This window comes from Quercus suber, unplaced genomic scaffold, assembly GCF_002906115.3.
Source record: "Quercus suber isolate HL8 unplaced genomic scaffold, Cork oak 2.0 scaffold_1021, whole genome shotgun sequence".
Lineage (NCBI taxonomy): Eukaryota > Viridiplantae > Streptophyta > Magnoliopsida > Fagales > Fagaceae > Quercus > Quercus suber.
This window is the reverse complement of record NW_027070432.1, coordinates 13743-29528: the sequence shown is the minus strand read 5'-3', so window position 1 is coordinate 29528 and position 15786 is coordinate 13743. Positions and strand designations below refer to the sequence as shown.

At 34.1% G+C, this 15786-nt stretch overlaps 1 protein-coding gene across 1 annotated transcript; it reads left to right on the top strand.

The window, feature by feature from the left end:
- Nucleotides 1-7208: 7208 nt before the first annotated feature.
- On the top strand, nucleotides 7209-8896 carry LOC112027403 (E3 ubiquitin-protein ligase ATL42). The gene has a single exon (XM_024060079.2). The coding sequence runs from the start codon at nucleotides 7408-7410 to the stop codon at nucleotides 8671-8673; it is 1266 nt and encodes a 421-aa protein (XP_023915847.2). The 5' UTR covers nucleotides 7209-7407; the 3' UTR covers nucleotides 8674-8896.
- Nucleotides 8897-15786: the final 6890 nt, after the last annotated feature.

The window sequence follows — 15786 nt, the reverse complement described above, 5'->3', positions numbered from 1 at the left end:
GTATTCAGCCTTTGACACCTGGCTAAAGGTAACATCATCAGCCATTTAATGCTGAAATCCCAGCAACCAGCTGCTATACCCAAAATAGCAAGATACCCTTGAAGGAGATTTTACCATTTTTCAGCCAAATCCATGAAATGACCTCTCCATTAGTTGGAAATCACCCAGCTAACCTCATTTGCCTCTACCCAATGCAACACCTGTCTTATGACAGCTATGACAGCTGTCTCATGATAGTTGTCATAGCTTTTCCTAACAACTAGGATAGCCTTTTCAAAATAGCTATGACAGTTGACCCAACAGCCTAAGCATTACTAATTTTTCCACATTTGGCTAAAACCAAAACTAACTGAAGTAACTATCTTTTTCTTGCCCAAATACCTTCCTTTTCTGTTGCTCTTTCCCCAGCAGCTCTTACCAGAAACAACGAGAATACCTTAAAGCTAAACATACCATTTTCAACCAAATCTTAAGACGGATTCTCTGAAGATTCATTACTATTTGGGACAGATTTTGGCTGATATTCTTTGCTAAAATACTCCCTTAAACTTAGCTCTAAAGGGGACCCTTCATCAACACCTCAAAGGGGACAACCAATAGAGAAGAACAACTCTTTGATAAGCTTTTCTACTCTCTCCCTCTAATGATCTTCTCAAGTTCTTAATAAAGTTCTGAGCTTCTAAATTTTTAGTTTCTAAATTAGAGACTAAACTCTCCAGCCTTAATCCACAAATGCCCTTCATAAGCCCTCATACATCCTTCAGCAGAAAATTCCAGCAGTTTTGCTAAACACACTACAATACTATTACTCTCTTATACTCATGATCTCAATCTCCATATTCTGAAAATACATATATCTTGCTGCCCATATCTCTAAACATCCTTTTCTTCACTTCTCTTACGCAATCTCATACACACTTACTACACAATTACATATAGCACAGCACAACTCTTCTAAGCTCCACTCTCATACTCTCTCACTTTGAAATTCTACTATTTTGCTGCCCATAAACACATCTCAATACTCTTCTCCACCTATCTTATAAAAGCTCTTCTCATGGAAGGCATGAACTTTTATTACTAAAGCCCTTCTCCTAAAAGGCACCAAGATCTTACATCAAAGCCCTTCTCCTAGAAAGCACAAATCTAACTTACATAAGGCCCTTCTCTTAGAAGGCACAAATACTCCATACAAAAGCCCTTCTCATGGAAGGCAACATTATTCATAACTTCACAACAACTAAAAGAGCGTTGTCAAAAGGGAAACTCATTTAAGTGCATGATAAGAGAGGCAAGCTTAACCATCCCCTAAACACAGCTAGACATACTCTCTCTCCCTTCAATTGAGTCCATTTTTCCCCCTTAATCTTGAAGTTATCATGGCAAACTGTCTCTCTACCGCTGGGGTCACTCTACTGGGATGTTATCAACTCACAAAAGCTGTATAGCTAGGGCTGCAAACCATCAGAGATAAGTGACTCTGCTTCCATATCTTTTAATTTACATCATTGAGTACATGATTACTTCACATTTGAATACATATTACTTTATTCTAACTACCATTACAACTATTAATCAAGGCTTAAACTCATTTAAATGCATGATAAGTGGGGTAGGCTTAACTAGCCTCTACTGCTGGCATTCTGCTAGAATCCTATCAACTCACTGATGCTACACAGCTAGAGTTATAAACTATACAAAGATAAGTGACTTTGCTTCCATATCTTTAAATTTATATCATTGAGTACATGATTACTTTACCTCTAAATAAATACTGCTTTATTTCAACTGTTATTACAACTAGTAATCAAAGCTATCATATCAAATGCATATTACATATTTATTCAACCATTATCGTGATTCTTAGACTTTGGCTTTAATGGCTTTGTAGGTTTAAAAGTATGCTAGTAGCCATTGGACCACGTGGCCTGATGTTGAGGTCCAAATGCAACTCCCCAAACAAAACCTGGGCCTAGTAAGGTCATCCCTCCAACGGACCACACATGACTGGACAACCGAAAAAGGCCCCCGAACAGTCTTCACTTGCAAAATCCTATGAAACTCATTAGTAGAAATACCACAGAAAATAGCATTAATTGCTTTGCTATTAGTATTTTCCAAAGCAAGAACAGCCTTGTCCTATTCAGATTTAGCTGTAGTGGGTCTTACCTAACCATTTTCAATGGAATCCCACACCATCTCATCAATCACACAAAAAAAAAAACATGCATACGTACTTTCCAAAAAGATAATTACTTCCATCAAAGTAGGGAGGAGCATGAAGGGATTGAGATCTATCAATCTCACATAGGGTATGGGATCACACTAGGATATTGAAATCCGACAAGTGTACCCGCTCTGATACCAATTGAATGCTTGGATTTTTGCTAAAACACAAGAGTTTGTTCAGACCCTCAATTAAAAATTATGGCTAGATTGCTTTTACTCTAACTTAGACTAAGTGCGGAACAAGAGTAAATAAGCACAATGAATCGATAGCACTACTGTAAGCCATATTCATCCATCATCAACAATAAAATGAAAGCTTAAAGAGTAGGAAAGAGATATGCAAATAAAAGATAACACCGAGATGTGTTATCGAAGAGGAAACCGAAGAACTCGGCGAAAAATCTCTCCATAGCCCTCCAAGTCAAAATCGATCCACTAGATAATAAAATTAGAGTACACGAATAACAAAAGACCCGCCAAGCCTAGTCTACCCCATGTACTTAAGCCCTTTAAGCTCCTGCTACCAACTGACTTCTCGAAGTATTGTCTTTTCTAGCTTTCCAAATCCCGCAATTCAGCCTAATTGCATCCGCCAATGAATGGCTCCTTCCAATGCTTCCCAATAGTACCAAAATCTCACTTTACACTCAGTAAGGGTGTGGTAAGTGTTTGTGTTAGGTTCTAAATGTTTAGAACAATTGGCAAATCGTTAACACAAACTTGTCTAGATATAGATCTTAGAATCTATAGGTTTTATTAGACAATGTTCAAGGTAATTCAAGTCAAGATTCAAGAACATACAAGCTACAGGAAGAAGACTTCATATTCTGCCTGGTTCGATCGATCGAAGAATAGGCTCGATCAATCGAAAATCGTATCTGCAGAATTTTAAGTCGGCCCAAACAGCAGCTTAAGCCCATTAAGGATTAGGGTTTTAGATCTACTTCTTCCACTATATAAAGGAAACTCTAAGCCACGTTTTTGGAATTTTTGGAAAGGGAGATTAGAGTGCCTCTTGTGCCTCCTTTTATTTTTAGGGTTTTGTACCCAAACCTCTCTAAGTCTTTATTGCTTATACATTGCGGTTTGTGTGAATCTCTTGTGAGATCATTGAGGAGCTTTCCTTCATATAAACTTAAGGTTTTCAAGGTAGAGATTATCTACATCTTGATGATTAACAAGGTTGCTACCATTGAAACTAAAAGAATAACAAGCGTGGGTGCTTGTACTTGATTGGAGAATCCAAGAAAGAAGGAGTCCGTGGATTCGAAGCTTGCACGTGGTCGTGTCAATAAGTTCTACTGGTGGGTAGCATTAGGAAATCAAGCGGGGAGCTTATAGTCCTTCTGTATGAACTTCGATTCTTTCGCATAGTGGATTCAGGTTTACCTTGAGGATAGCTGGGTAAAATCCTCCCCAGGTTTTTTACCGGTTTGGTTTTCGTAGGTGATCATATCTTGTGTTATTTATTATTCCGCTGCTTTATATTCTTGATATGATTGTTTAATTGCTTTAACCTAGAATTGCATAATTTGACTAAGTAACAACTTGGCTAATTAACTAGGCTACTCAATCTGGTTATGTTTTAAGGGGTCTAAATTTCCAACAGTTTGGGCTAGCAATCTCTCAAAGATCTAGAGTTGGAAAGGTAGGAGTTGAGGAAAACCACAAGGAAATATGTAAATGATTGTGGGTATAACAATCTCTAACTCTCAAGTGTATTTTCTAGGGTTTTCTCTCTAAAAAGCACTCTTTACACTTTATGGGTAATGAAGGTATATATAGTGTAGATAAAGACTTGGTAAAGAAAAACATAAATTTTTGCCAAATAGAGACTTTCGCGGGTCCTTTGCAGGTTGTCATTACCCACGAAACAGTCGCAAAAATTATAGCCTGGCACGACTCTTCATCTTTCAGTCATGTGCTCTACACGTAACCTTTTTTGCAGGTTGCTTCTCGTAAGACACTCACAAGCCAGTCGCGAAATTCACTTGTTCATCTTTTAAAACTTGATTCTTCATCGATCTCTCACACTCATCCTTTACAATTAACCCCACATTCATACAGGAAAAATGATTGAAGAAATTACAATAAAATTTGGCATAGAATTAAAGTCAACACAATATAGTTGGAAATCACAACTTTACAATATATATATATATATAAATATAATTTTTATGCTAAATGTGTGGGAAAAAAAAATAGTTTTTTTATAAATAATTTTTAAAATTTTAAAAAAATTAAAAGAGAATTTTAAAAAAAAATTAAAAAGTTATTGCAAAAACAGATACATATATAGTTGAAGTCTTTGAAACTAACAAGCGTATTTATTATTACCATGCACCCATGGCACGATCATTAGTCCACAAGTATTTGTGAGGTGGGGGGGCAAAAGTCGGGGTTCAAGGCTCTAGGATGGATAAAAAAAAAAAAAAAAGGCTCTAGGATGGAGCTTTACACATATATACACTTAAATTATGTTAGAGTAAAATTTCTATCTTGTATAAATAAAAAATAAAAAAGCCTATTTATTGAATGGCTTCCGATGAAAATATTTGACCCATAACTAATCAGCAAATAGTAGCTTGCGGCCTCTTTTTGGCTTCCTAGTCCCTTCTACAAAGACTTTTATTTTATGACAATACTACTTCGTCATGGGTCATGTTCAATTTGATGATCTAATTCTAACCTAAAAGGCATGAATTTCTTAGGGAAGTAGTTGAAACATTACACGTCAAAAATCTGGCCTAACACTGACAAAATAACCATTTTGTGCTGGTCACGTATCTATTATCTTTTAGTATTTTTAAGGGGGCAATACTAGAGGCATACAAATTTCATAAATTTTTTTATAAATTACAAATTTCATTACATTTTTTTATAACTTATGAAGATAATAAGTTATGATAGATGCAACATTACATTTTGTTGATATGGAGAGCTATTTACCCGTGGTGGATGGGGGTGCCCTTTAAGGCATTAATCCAAGGGTAAGGGGCAAGCATAGACCAATAGAGCCAATAGAGCCACCTTTCCTGCCTAACCACTTCTATCTTAGATTCAACTACTTTAATACCCCGCTTAATTACAGGCTTACGCTATTAAGCTCAGTTCAACATTTTGGTGGACTCACTATTCACACCATTTTTATTATATGGCAATTAAAACATACCCATTGAATAGTTGTGAAATCAATCATATCATTAGACTAATTAGTTTTAAATTCTTATAGCATTTTGCGTTTTTATCCTACCTCATCATCCCCCATGTGAACCTTAGGAAACACTGCCGGGTTTTGTGTATATTCGTTACAGCTTGTTTTTCCCAAATGGGTATGAAGAACCATATGCTTTGACAAAAAATATATCATTGTCCTCAGTTTCTTTCTGACAATTTCTACAGAGGACAACTCAACAACTTCCGTTTAGCAAGGAAAACTTGTCCATCTTTAGGTTTATTAAAATTAGCAAAAGTTCAATTTAGACGTTTATAAACCTATCAATAAACAAAATTTATATAAGACTAAAATATAACAGGGAGAGCAAAACATATACATAACTTCTTGGCCCTCATTCTCCATGAGAAATTGGTGAACTAGCTAGTTATTATATTAAATTTTTTGTTTTAATAGTTATTGACCAAATATTGAATGATATTTGAATGTGAACTTCAAAACCCCTGTAGAGACCATATGAGATTCAACCGGCTTAACTTCTTTTTTTTTTTTTTGGGGGTGGGGAGGTGTGGGTGAGGGGGCTCCAAATTCTTCAATTTTAGTATGGAATCCTTGAACAAGTCATTGTGTTATATAAATTCAAAATTAGAGTTTTAAAACTGTTTTTTTAGCCAAGTTACACTTATGCCTCAATGATGGCCTATGCAGTGAGATCATCTCCGCAATGCTGCACCGGTAGAGTAGATCTAACCCATTGACTTTAGGGGTATTTTTTTAAAGTCAATTATTTACCTCTTATCTCTGATAAAGACCTTTACAATGTGTCTCACTCTATCTGAACGAACAAAAAAAATTTAAAAAAAAAAACTTACATAGAAAAGTAGAAAACTAATATATAAAAAAGACTTGAAAAGAAACAAGTAAACCAAGAGCAACGTTGTACATTGAAATCTAATAATGAAAAGTTTCACCCTAATACGCGTGTTATGAAATGCATAAAGTTTAGCGGTTTGGCTCATCTCATGGCACCAGGATTAGATTTGTAGCAAGAAACATACTCGAATCAATTTCGTCGTCTTATGGTTAGTCTTACTGATAAATTGACGACAGTAAGATAAATTTTGTAGCTCTATTAATGATGTCATATGCTTTACGTTTGTATTGGTATTATTAGTGTATTACTACCCCAGGACCAGGAGAATGCATACCAAGTCAAGATACTGAAGTTAATTTGGTTATAAGTACGATCGTCCCCATTTTATCATCTACCATTAACAACTTGCAAACCTCAGCAGTTATGAAAAATTGTGTTTGTAGTCTAGTCTAGAGTTATTGATTTGGAAAAACTAATTAGTTAATCTAATATATAAAAAGACTTAAAAAGAAACAAGTAATACAAGAACAAATTAAAGCTGACATTGAAATCTCATACTCATACTGAAAGCATCAAATCCATCAACCAAGATTCACCCTAATTCGCGTGTCATCAAATACATCAGCTTAGCAGTTTGTCTCATGGCGTGAGGTTTCATTGTCTCATCTTAAGGTAAATCTCACGATAAATAGTTCAAATTGATGACATTAAGATGAAATTTTGATGTCAGATGGTTGTATTAGGATTAGTGTATTACTACCCGAGGAGAATGCATACCAAGTCAAGATGCCAAGTTAATTTGGCTGTATTTATTACTATGAGCCTTGCCACATGGACATCGCTACTGAATTTCAAACTTTTAATAGTCACATTATGATATGTATATGATTAAATGATTAAATAATTAGGACAAACAAGAACAGACTAGGAAGAAACCAAGAAAATTGACAAACCAGAAGAATAGCCTTCGGGGGAAAGTATACTTAAAAAATTCCATGCATAACAACCTATCTTGAGGACTCAAACTACCCCTTTATAAGCTAAAAGTTTTCCACAAAAAGTCTAAATTATCCAGAAGAATGCTTTCTGGAGAACTTTAGAATTCTGGGAAAGCTTTTATATTTCAATCATGAATCAATTTCTTTTGCTAATTTTGGTTCTCCATTTCATGTTCATCAATGTCAAAGCACAAATCGCAGGGGATAATCAAGCCGCTTCACAACCTGTGCAACCAAGTCTTGCAGTTGTCATAGGTATCCTCTCAATCATGTTTTCATTAACATTTCTTCTTCTTGTCTATGCAAAATTCTGTCATAGGAGAGGGTCCATTCACAGCGATCCACAAAACTCTGGATTTATTAGATCAAGCTCTCGATTTTCTGGGATTGATAAGACAGTGATTGAGTCACTTCCATTCTTTAGATTCTCTTCACTTAAGGGGACAAAGGAAGGACTTGAATGCTCAGTCTGCCTATCCAAATTCGAAGATACTGAAATGCTTCGATTGCTGCCGAAGTGTAAACATGCCTTTCACATTGACTGCATCGACAATTGGCTTATAAAGCATTCAAGCTGTCCTCTTTGCAGGCATAAGGTAAGCCCTGAGGACCCAACAATTTTTACATACACAAATAGTATGAGATTGATGAACCAGTCTGAGCTGAGACAAGACTCTAATATAGAGCTCTTTGTCCAAAGAGAAGAAGATCATCACGGATCTTCAAGATTCAGCATTGGAAGCAGCTTTCGAAAAACTGAAAAGGGTAATACAGAAGAAAAACCATTAATATTCCAAGAAGCTGACAATAATGATGAAAACAACAAAGTCTTGCACAAGCACAACCACAAGATTATTGTATCTGACTTCGTTTTCAACAACCGGTGGAGCAGTGTGAGTTCTTCAGACCTGATGTTCTTGAACTCGGAGTTGCTTAGTGCTACATCAAGCTATAGATTCTCTTCTTTGGATTGGAATAACGAGCAGTCCTCGACAGCCAGATCTTTAGAACATGAACATATTGTGATGATTAAAGAGGAGATGGAGTTGAAGAGATCATTTGAGACCAAGGTTAGTACACTCAACAAAACTAGTCCCGTTTCATTTCCGGGTCTTCCTTCTACATCAGATTCCACACCAAATTTGAGTCAGACATCAAGGTATATGAATCCAACCGAGAGAAGATCAATGTCAGAAATAACTGCACTTTCAAGATATGAAGATATTTCTGGCATAAAGAACAGAATTAGAGAGTCTTCTTTGATTGAAAACAATGTTAAAGCGGAAAGAATGAGGCGGCTTTGGTTCCCAATTGCCAAAAGAACAGTTAAGTGGTATGCCAATAGAGAAAGAAGGTCCCAACGGTCTCAGAACACACAACGAGTATTAGATGTATAAATCACAAAGATTCATCTCCACGTATGTTCTTTCCACTACTGTTACATAGTTTGAAAGTTCTTGAATTTGGCTTATATTTATTGAGATGAAAGTCAGCTTGGAATTCATTGATACAGTTTCATTAGATACTAGGTAGTACTTTGAAAAAAAAAATATATATATATATATATATACACTTAAGCTCAAGAGGAACAGATGCACCTTTCAGTTTTCATTTCTGTTATTTCTATGGCTTCTCATGTTTTCATTTTTATTTTTATTTTTAATTTCATCTAGGCTGGCCAAAGTAATTTTTATCCTCTTAATAAGAAGATTTGGTCATACATGGAAATGTTATTATTTTATAAGATTTAGAAACGCCATCCTCTTGAATCATGTACTGGTACAGGTATCTTTTTGTTTTGCTTGTATTTATAAATGCTTGCATTATAAGCAAAGGTAACTTATTAGGCAAAGAAGAAAGTGATCGCCACTCTGGTTCCATTAATCAAACATGCTCGTATTTGCACGACTATATTTTAATTGAAACACTTAACTCATCAGATTGTAATAATATTGTCTTTTCTTTCGACTCTATCATGAAACTTAAGCAAAAATAGTATAGGATCCAAAAGTTCAACCTCTTCCAAGAAACTCAAGTTAGGGGATTGCCATTATTGACCAAGCAATAAGTAAATACCTAACTGGAAATTACAGTAATTTTAAATTATGTTTCATATTCACTAATAGACTTGTAAAAAGTAAATTTAATTTTTCACAATAAAATAGTAGTCCTATCATATGTGTCAAATTTCAAACCAAAGTAGAGAGAATCCTGATTTCTCAAATTACACCGAGAATATCCAACCAGTCTTGTGGGCTAAACTTGATTCACATAGCCCTGCCTGAAATTGCAAATGCTTCATTAATATTATGTTTCTTCCCACAATTTTTCCTCTCTGTTCTTCCCCTTCTGTTTTCTTAATTTAAAAAGATACCCTAATTAGGGGGACTTTGAAATTAAAAATTCTATAGAAAAATATAAAATAATATATTAAAGTTCTGGAATTTGTATTTCTTTCTTTAAGTCAATTAACATTCATCCTATATCCCCTTGTAGTTTTCCTAGCCACATGCATGTTAATTATTATTATTATTGTTATTATTATTTTTCCTTTTCAATGCTGAATTGCTGATGCTTGTCTTTCATATAAAAACATTATCAGCCTACAGGTATTGGCGTAATAGCCGAAACCTGTTTCTTTGTCTTGAATGAGGGAAGGAATCCATAGATCATAAAGTTTGGATATATCTGTCGCTCATATATGTGTCTTTCCCTTTCTTTCTTTTTCTTTTCCCTTTTTTTTTTTTAATTATTTTATTGATACTAATGCCTAATGGTATTACATATTTTACTGTATAAGTTTGTTTTGCCAGTAACCTTGTAAGCTGTAACCAATGGCGGTACACTAAAAAAAAATATTATTATTATTATTATTATTTATTATTTTTTGGTTTTGTTTTGAACACCCTATGGACTTTCTAAACCAAAAAAAAAACAAAAAAAAACAATTTGATCTAAAATATGAAAAAAAATAAAAAGTAGCAAGCCCAAAAACAAATAATGAATAATTATTGATCTTAAATCTTAGAAAAACACAATTAAATAGGCAATAAAATGTAAATACTTAAAGATAATTAAGTGTGAGATAGTGGATGTGGGGCACAAGACAATAGGGAGTGAAGACCATTTTTTTTAAAATGATTGTATTGTTGTGTTCAATGCTTAATACAGTCATGCAAAAGATACAACAAAAATTCTTCTTAATTACAAAGACCAATAAGTTGTCAAAGTTAAGTTGAATTGTTAAATAAGAGAACAGTAAAGAGTAAAGACAAAAATTAATAAATATAAAATTAAAGAATACTATGTAATAATAATTAAAGTTCTCTTAACAAAAATAATTAATAACTTTATTATATATAGTAAGAGACAATAAATGGTTTCCAAGATTTAATTTTAGCAAAAATAATTAATATCTTCATTATATTAAGATACAATATGCCTAATGAACTTAGGACGCGTTTGATAGACTATAACAGTAATTACATAGGAATATGGATAGATATTACAAGGAATACAGAATGTTGTAATATAATGCTTATTACTATTCATTTGTTTTGTATCTATTCATATCCCTAAAAACAATAGAATGAAAGCATTTTAAATCGAACTTAAGATATATTTTAGGAAATATCTTACTAATATAATTATATTTCCTAATAAATAATATTTTTTTAAATTTGAAAAAGATATTAGCTATTTTTTATGATTTTTTATTTTCATAATTGTTATGTGTATATAGAAAGTTTGTTTATTTAGAAATATATTAATTGTAGAAATTAATACACCTACTAAGGAATAGCTATTACATTCCTTTTAGAGATAAATAGTTATTCCTCATTTTAAAGAATAATTATTTATAAAAAAAATGACTATTCTCTGTAATAAAAATATAACTAAACTACTGAATAATTAAACTATATGAATAACTATTACATTACAGTGCTTTTTACAGTCTACCAAGCATATCCTTATAGTTTATTCTCTATTCTATTACTAGTACAATGGATAAATTTATGACAAGGACATCATTTAGACCGTGACACTCATCTCCTACCCAAGATTTATATTTTTAGAGAACTCACATTGACTTGAAAATCTTCCTTCGAATTATGGGTTATGAGAAAATATCTCATCTTATCATCCTAATGATCAATGAAATGAGAATATATTAGCTATAAAAAAATTAAAAAATTAAAAAAAAAAAAAAAAAAAAAAAGCAGAAGAAGAAGAAGAAGAAGGATTATTCAACCTCTTCAACGTGAATTTGAATGACCCACCTAGAAAAAATTCCTAAAACTACCACAAGTTATAACTCAGTGATGTAGACTCTTTCAATTTATTAAGGGTGTCCACAGGTTGGTCCAAGTCGAGTGTGTGCCTAACCAGCAACCGACTTGACCAAATCAAGTGGAAAATTTTTGACCCACCGTTGACTGGTGAGGCTATCGGATCGGATTGGTTCAATCATACGTTGGATCCTGGTCAGTTTGGTCAAAACTAGAGAAAGGTGAGATCTTGCCAAATTTAGTGGAGATCTCATCGAATCTAGTAGATTTCTACTAATCTCTCGTCGGAAAAAGGTTAAACCCCACCAGATTGGTTGGTTTTCAAAGTCAAGTCGGGTGGCTCAAAATTTGTAGAAGCAAACTCGCCAACCGACCTACTGATATTGTGTCTGATTCTAAGGGGGTGACCTGTCGCTAATCATCAAAATAATCAATTCAAGTGGTAGGTTAGTGAGGTGTGGCGGGTGGGTCAAATCCCAATTGACTTGGAAACCCCCTACTCTTTATTCAAAAAATCATAATTTGACCTCCCCTCTTTTATAAAAAGATATTTTAAATTTTTATTTTTTTTATTAAAAAAAAATTATATGGGCTCATGATAAAATATAAATAATAGGCAAGATGCTTACACATAATCCTTTTTTTTTTTTTTTTGAGACATAATCCAATATTGTTGACATAAATCTGTGAGTATTGTTTAAGATAAATCAATGATATTCACCGCATTTTCTTGTCTGGTCCATTTATATTTTATGGTTATCATAATAGAGTTTACCGGGGATTTTTAAAAAAATAACTACAAAACCCAAACAATATTATTAGTTAGCCAACGTTTCAAACATATTGCATTTCTAACAATTCGACTTCAGAGGAGTCGATTTTACTGTTCATATGGCCTATTTTTGCGATTTTTTTTTCACAGAAACCGACTTCGTTGGAGTCGTTTTCTATACAAAGAAATCGACTTCAGTGAAGTCGATTTCTTTGTATAGGAAACGACTTCAATGAGGTCGATTTCTTTGATATACCCAGCCCAAAAACTTACACAATTTTTTCGTGTTCTTCCTTTCCTCCCCAAAATGCGCCTGGGTACCCATGAAAAAATCAAATCCAAAACAAATCAAACCCACCACTGCTCCCGTGCTCATAGGGGTTTGGTGAATCGGCGCAGGTTCTTCGTTTGCTCGTCGATGTTGCTGGGTTCGTCGGGGTTTGGTGAATCGGCGCCTGGGTTCCTTCGTTTGCTCGTCGGTGTTGCTGAGTTCGTCGGTCAGAATCGGCGCCTGGGTTCGTCGGCAAGAAACCCAGGTGCCTGGGTTCGTTCGTTCTTCGTTCTCCTGGGTTCGTTCGTTCTTCGTTCTTCATTCGCCTGGGTTCGTTCTTCTTCGTTCGGTGTTGCTGGGTTCTTCTTCGTTCGCCTGGTTCTTCGTTCGCCTGGGTTCTTCTTCGTTTGATGGTTGTAAAATATATACTAAGAAATCGACTCCTCTTGAGACGATTTCTATGTACAGAAATCGACTTCAGAGGAGACGATTTCTATGTACAGAAATCGACTTCAGAGGAGACGATTTCTGTACATAGAAATCGTCTCCAGAGGAGTCGATTTCTATACATAGAATTCGTCTTCTCTGGGGTCGATTTATGCCTCAACTGCTGGCAAGTCACGGAACAAGCACAGGGAAATCGACTCTAGTTCACTCGAATTGTTAAAAATGAAATTAGTTTGAAAGTTTGCCTAACTAATGATATTGTTTGGGATTGATGGTTATTTTCTTAAAAAACCCAGTTTACCGTCCATGGTTTAATGACTTGTTAAGTAGGTCTGTTTCCGTACTCGTGACAATTTTATATTGCATAGAGGGTATTTAAATTTGTACCAGGTCAAAAAATTTATGAAGTATATGATGTTGAGGTTTCATTTAGTGTCCATCCGTCGAAGAATATTATTGAGTAAGGTTCAAGAGAATCAAAACCAAATCTTCGTAAAATTTACAATACGTTTACTTTAATTCTAAGAGCACTCTTCCGTCTTCACCAATGAAACAAATTGTTTAATGATAATTAAAAGATAATATATATATATACACACACACACACACACACACACCCCTTGAGATAGCAAAGTTGAAGATGCCCCTGAAATTGTTTTTGTTTTTGCTCCCTATTCAGCCTTTTTTTTTTTTTTTTTTTTTTTAAAACTTTTATAAAAAATTAAAAATTGAAAATTAAAAAAATTATTTAAAAAAAAAAAAAAAAAAAAGGGCAAGAATAGCCTTTTAACTTTTAAATTCTGCAACGCTGAAGTTGGTCCTAAATTTTTCAATAGTCCATACCCACTGCAAAAGAATATATACTTGGATTTTCTTTTTTGGTCCTGTTAACGGGTGCTGTACAGCACCCGTTAAAAAGGAATTAAATAATAAGGAAACTACAGGTGGATTCACATTTAGTGAAGAGAGAGAAACATTTTAGAAAAGTTAACTTTATTACAAAAATACCCTTCTCTGTCTTTAACGTCTGAAGCCTTCTCTCTCTTCTTCCATTCTCACTCCTCCTTCTCTCTCTAGCGTTTCAATCCCAGGGAAAAAAAAAGTCCACCAACACCACAGCAACCGCCAGATCTGTAACCCATCCACCACCACCAGATCCGCCTCACTCCCTCTCGATCCTCTCCCTCGTATCAGCCAAGGCCAAAGCCTTGAGCTCCACCACCGTTTCTGTTAGCTGTGCTCACCGGCGCCACCACCACCTCTATAGCTGTCGCTTTCCTTTCTCTCTTTCTGCCTTTGGTTCTACTTTTCCTTCCTTTGTTTTTTGGTTGTATCTAGGTTGCTTTGGTGAATGGGTTCAATTTGGTTTGGGTTTGAAATCTGGGTATTTGGATGGTGGTTTTTGTAGATCTGAAAAAAAGAAAAAACTCAAAAGTACTGGCTGAGAAAAGTAGCAGCTGAGGAAAGGAAGATGAAAGAACTTAAAAGGGTATTTTGGTCCTGCCGAATTTTTTATGCTTTACTGACACTTTACTGCCACGTTACTATGCTTTTTTCTACTCTCAAAAAGCAACTATATCTTATTAATAAAAAATTGGGTAAAATATCATTTTCGTCCCTAAATTATCACAAAAGTTTGTTTTTCGTCCCTAAACTTTCAAAAGTTCGTTTTTCGTTCCTAAATTATCACAAAAGTTTGTTTTTCGTCTCTAAACTTTCAAAAGTTCTATTTTCGTCCCTAAACTTTTCCAAACGTATTGATTTTCGTTCCTCCGTCTGACGGAGTGCTGACATGGCTTTGACAGTGTGCTGATGTGAGAGGGACGAAAATCAATACATTTAGAAAAGTTTAGGGACGAAAATAGAACTTTTGAAAGTTTAAGGACGAAAAATGAACTTTTGTGATAGTCTAGGGACGAAAATGATATTTTACCCTAAAAAATTCAACCTTAACGGGGGCTGAGCAGCACCTGTTAACAAAATCCTTTCTTTTTTAATCGGACTTACTTACTTACTTGGATTTTGGGCCATCAAATTAGGCCTTATTCGGCTTTGCAAATTAGACGGCCGCCTGGCCCATAGCCTATTAGCAGCCAATACCCTCAAAAAGTGCTCTACAGCAATGAAGAGAAACTCAAAATGATTTGAGTAGGAGCTCAAGCAGTTTACTATAGCTTAAAAGTTAAAACTCAAAAATAATAATTTTTTAATGTATAGTGTTAAAAGATAGTATTTTATTATATTGATTGTTATGATTGTTATTTATTGTGTTGGATCATTGGATGTATTATTTTATTGTGTTGTTTATATTATTTTAACTAGTATGTAACTCGTGCTCACTCATAGAAATAATATATTATAATGATCTATTGATATTAGTTTAGGTTATTAAATATATAAAACATTACTTGACACTTGGAGGTACTAAAATGATTTTTCCTTACAATTTTAATGATATTGGTTACGCAAAGTTTCTCATTACACTGTTGTTATAGATATAATTTTAAAAATCACTATTGGACACTACATATACAATATCAATTCACTATCATTGTCTGTAAAATTCTACTAAATACAACACAAAATAAAAGAATAAATTAGTTCAATAGTTTCTCCTAAATTGAATGGGGATAGGTTCATGGGATCGTTTAGCTCAACTATAATTTGTTATATTCAAGATTTTCACACAAAATATATAAATAGAAATAGTGAAAAAAAAATACACTCATTA

What these genes read in the sequence shown, in the direction of transcription:
- LOC112027403 (XM_024060079.2), top strand. Translation starts at nt 7,408, where the DNA reads ATGAATCAATTTCTTTTGCTAATTTTGGTTCTCCATTTCATGTTCATC.